Source organism: Solanum stenotomum, chromosome 2 (genome assembly GCF_019186545.1).
Source record: "Solanum stenotomum isolate F172 chromosome 2, ASM1918654v1, whole genome shotgun sequence".
NCBI classification, from domain to species: Eukaryota; Viridiplantae; Streptophyta; class Magnoliopsida; order Solanales; family Solanaceae; genus Solanum; species Solanum stenotomum.
Window position 1 is genome coordinate 21478595 of NC_064283.1, and position 3589 is coordinate 21482183.

The window sequence follows — 3589 nt, forward strand, 5'->3', positions numbered from 1 at the left end:
TGAAGGTCTGTCTAACTCGTGGATTCGTTTGAAGGTATCTGTTCACGCTTCAAGAGGTAATTCTTGAATTAAATTTCTGTAAATTTATGCGTTCTAGCATAAACGATTTGGTTATCTATTATTCATGTAAGTAGTAAGTTTATGTTATGCTTCCGTTGTGCATATAGTTTTCCAACAATTAGTTCTAGTAAAATACCAGCTAAAGATAGATAGATATATTGTGAACATTTACATGGAGAGACTTGAATGAAAATGAAAGAAAATTAATAATATATAGTACATGAAATGTTTGTTTGTTTCAACAATTCAATGTGAAATACCCTTAAGAGCAACATGTGAGGAAATGAGAGAGATAAGTGTGAAGATAGTTGCTAGCAGAGAAAGGCCTGCAGATATAAATATCTTGTTGAAGAAACTAGTGGGCTCTAGCTCTGTTGAGCGGCTCAATTCAAGTGTAAAACCAAATGTTGCAGCTGCTCCTGAAACCAATATATTTGCTATGATCTGTTTCAAAATCAACAGGACAAGTCCATTACAAACATATCAATTCATATAATACAATTATTAATATTTTCACACTATAAATATAATTTAATAGGCTATTATAGTATTAAGAGAATATTGCATCATATAATATAGAGGTACTTCACTTATTAAAAATATTTATGACTAAAAAGGCTATAAATAAAATAAAATAGGGAAAAAGGACAAATATATCCCCGAACTTTTATAAATGGTATGCGTATACCCTTCGTTATACTTTTAGGACATCAGTATCTTTGTCGTCCAAATTTTGAAGCATATATACCCTTTAAGTTAACGGTGGTACACGTATCTCGATCCTAACCACTGACTTGATATTTGTTAAATTTCTGCCAAAAAATAAAAAAATCTAATCGAATTAATCTAGAAACCTGCCCAAATACATAATACCCATGACCCAAAAATATTAACCCAAATCCCCAAATCAATTCACCTAAGGGCGAAGAACAAAAGTGGCAACCGTAGTTCCGCCACTACACGGCGGCTGAAGATGTATAATTGTAGGCCGAAGCATGATCAGAAGGGCAAAATATTGAAGCACGAGTATCAATCAAAGCAGCTTCCGTCAACGAGGATACAGCCATATCCCCGATGGTTCATCAATACTCGGGTGATTAGTCAGGAGAAATTGGAATCCTTTAGAGAAGAGATCCAGGATCAGCTTTCTAGCAACTACAATATCATAATGAATGGAAGTAATTTGTCCATGTCCCTTGTGAATGAGCACAAGAAGAAAGGAAAAGCTCATCAACTTGGCAATAAGCCTTCTGCTGGAACAGAGAAGAAACACGCAAAACATTTTAAATCATTTTTCCAAGATGATTCGAGGGAGAAGCCAAAGATAAGATTGGATAACTCAGATTTTAGTAAATTAGTAGATACTTAAGTTTATTCGAGAAATTTAGGGAAGTAAAAGCAGAGTCTTATATAAATATCAAGAAGACAAATATGGTACTTAGTTTTTTGGAATGTTGGTAGAACAGCGACTATTGACAATTGTTGTTGATTTTGGCTTTGAGGAATAACTCCTCTATGAGTTGATTTTTTTTTTCATATTCTGAGTTTGTTTAAAAAAAAATCACCTAATTTAAGATCCTACTCCAACCCCAAAACTCCTTCTCTTTCTCCTTCACCTCTTCTCTCCAAACAAATCTAACCCTACTACTTAACCAAATCCTAATCCTAGTATCAGTCTTTGTGTTTGTTTGGATGGGTCTTCCTCTTCTATGAGAAAGTTGAGCAAAAATTGGAGGATTTAGTGTCGAGGATGATTTGGGGATGAAGATGGGGAAAGATGTTGCTAAACAAGTGTTTAAGTTGCTTAAATTGAAATTAAGTGAATTGATTTGGGGATTTGGGTTAATATTTTTGGGTTATGGGTATTATGTATTTGGGCGGATTTCTAGATTAATTCGGGTGGATTTTTTTTAATTTTGGGCAGAAATTTAACAAATATCAAGTTAGTGGTTAGGATCGAGACAGGTGTACCACCGTTAACTTAAAGGGTATATATGCTCCAAAATTTGGACGGCAAGGATACTGACGTCCTAAAAGTATAATGAAGGGTATACGCATATCATTTACAAAAATTCGGGGGTACATTTATCCTTTTTCCCAATAAAATAACCAAAAATTTGGTATGATACAAATTTTAAAAAACAAGTGTAAAACATTTTGAGGAGTTATGTAATCAAAAGAGATTATAAACACATTTGGAAGATAAAATGGTTGGTTTAATTACCATGTCACCAAATAGATCTAAAAGGCTAACTCCAATGCTTAATGAGAGTATTGTTTGAAAGAGATTATAGCCAATTCCCACGCCAATGCAAACTAGCATGTAACTGCAATTACAACCAATCGTAAGTGTACATATCTAACACAATCTTAAACTTGGCACGAGAGTACCAGAACACATGATTAAGTGTTTTTATTAGATAGTTTCTACTCAAATTTTAGAAAGTATATCTAGTAAAAACACCTTATATGCATTCAGGTGCTCAACTGAAAGAAAAAATATATTCTATTATGTTATATTTCACGGATGGTATTCTTCCTATAAGTAAAACAAGAAGAATTATCACGAAGAGAATGAAACACTTGCACATAAACATAAACATGACTTATTTCAATTGAACATCTGAACTGGTTGAACTAATGATGAAGTGTTTTTATTTATAGACATTTTCTATTCAAATTTTAGAAAATGTCTAGTAAAAACACCTTACGTTCAGATACTCAATTAAAAAAATAATAATATTATATCATGTTATATTTCACAGATGATATTATTCTTCCTATAAGTAAAACATGAAGAATTATCACAAAGAGGATGAAATACTTACACATAAACATGAGTTATTTCAATTGAACACCTGAACTGGATGAACACATGATGAAGTGTTTTTACTAGACATTTTCTATTCAAATTTTAGAAAATATCTAATAAGAACACATTACATACGTTCAGATGCTCAATTGAAAGAAACAATATTATATTATATTATGTTATATTTAACAGATGAAGAGAATGAAATACTTACACATAAACACGAAAATCAGTAAATTTAGTTTGAAGCTCATCATCAGAGTAGAAAAGTCGTTGAGTATCGGAATATTGAGAACTTGTAAGGAGGAGGATGAGTGATCCCACAAGGCAAATTAAGACAACAAGTCTCACCACCAATATCACTGATTTTCCCATCTTCTTGTTGTTAAATTTTTCTTATTAATTTACAACTATTTATAACATCAAAATTGTCAACTATTATCACCCCCTCACGTTCAATGATTCCTCATATATGCTTTATTTATTAGTTTTAATAAGAACTAATTAAAGAAAATTAATTGGTATTACATCATTTTAGTTTTCTTTATTAGGCTACATACATATATGATTCTTTTCTAGGTATATAATATATTGCCAGATCATATAGTTGACTGCTTGACAAATATAATTATGCCAGTATAAAGAAAAAAGAATGTTAAAAATTATTTAAAATTTGACGATTAAGGTAGCCTAAGTATTGATGCTACAAGTGATATG

At 31.5% G+C, this 3589-nt stretch overlaps 1 protein-coding gene across 1 annotated transcript; it reads right to left on the reverse strand.

The window, feature by feature from the left end:
* Nucleotides 1-306: 306 nt before the first annotated feature.
* Nucleotides 307-3260, reverse strand: LOC125855802 (CASP-like protein 4D1). Its single transcript, XM_049535497.1, has 3 exons — nt 3087-3260; nt 2285-2387; nt 307-504 (listed from the first exon to the last, which is right to left on the reverse strand). Exons 1-3 carry the CDS (start codon nt 3245-3247, stop codon nt 307-309), a joined length of 462 nt encoding a protein of 153 aa, XP_049391454.1. The 5' UTR covers nt 3248-3260.
* Nucleotides 3261-3589: the final 329 nt, after the last annotated feature.

Coding starts and splice junctions, on each gene's coding strand:
- LOC125855802 (XM_049535497.1), bottom strand. CDS start 3,247: ATGGGAAAATCAGTGATATTGGTGGTGAGACTTGTTGTCTTAATTTGC. Junction 2,388..3,086: donor ACTGATTTTCGTGTTTATGT/GTAAGTATTTCA, acceptor TTGTAATTGCAG/TTACATGCTAGTTTGCATTG. Junction 505..2,284: donor TAGATCTATTTGGTGACATG/GTAATTAAACCA, acceptor ATTTTGAAACAG/ATCATAGCAAATATATTGGT.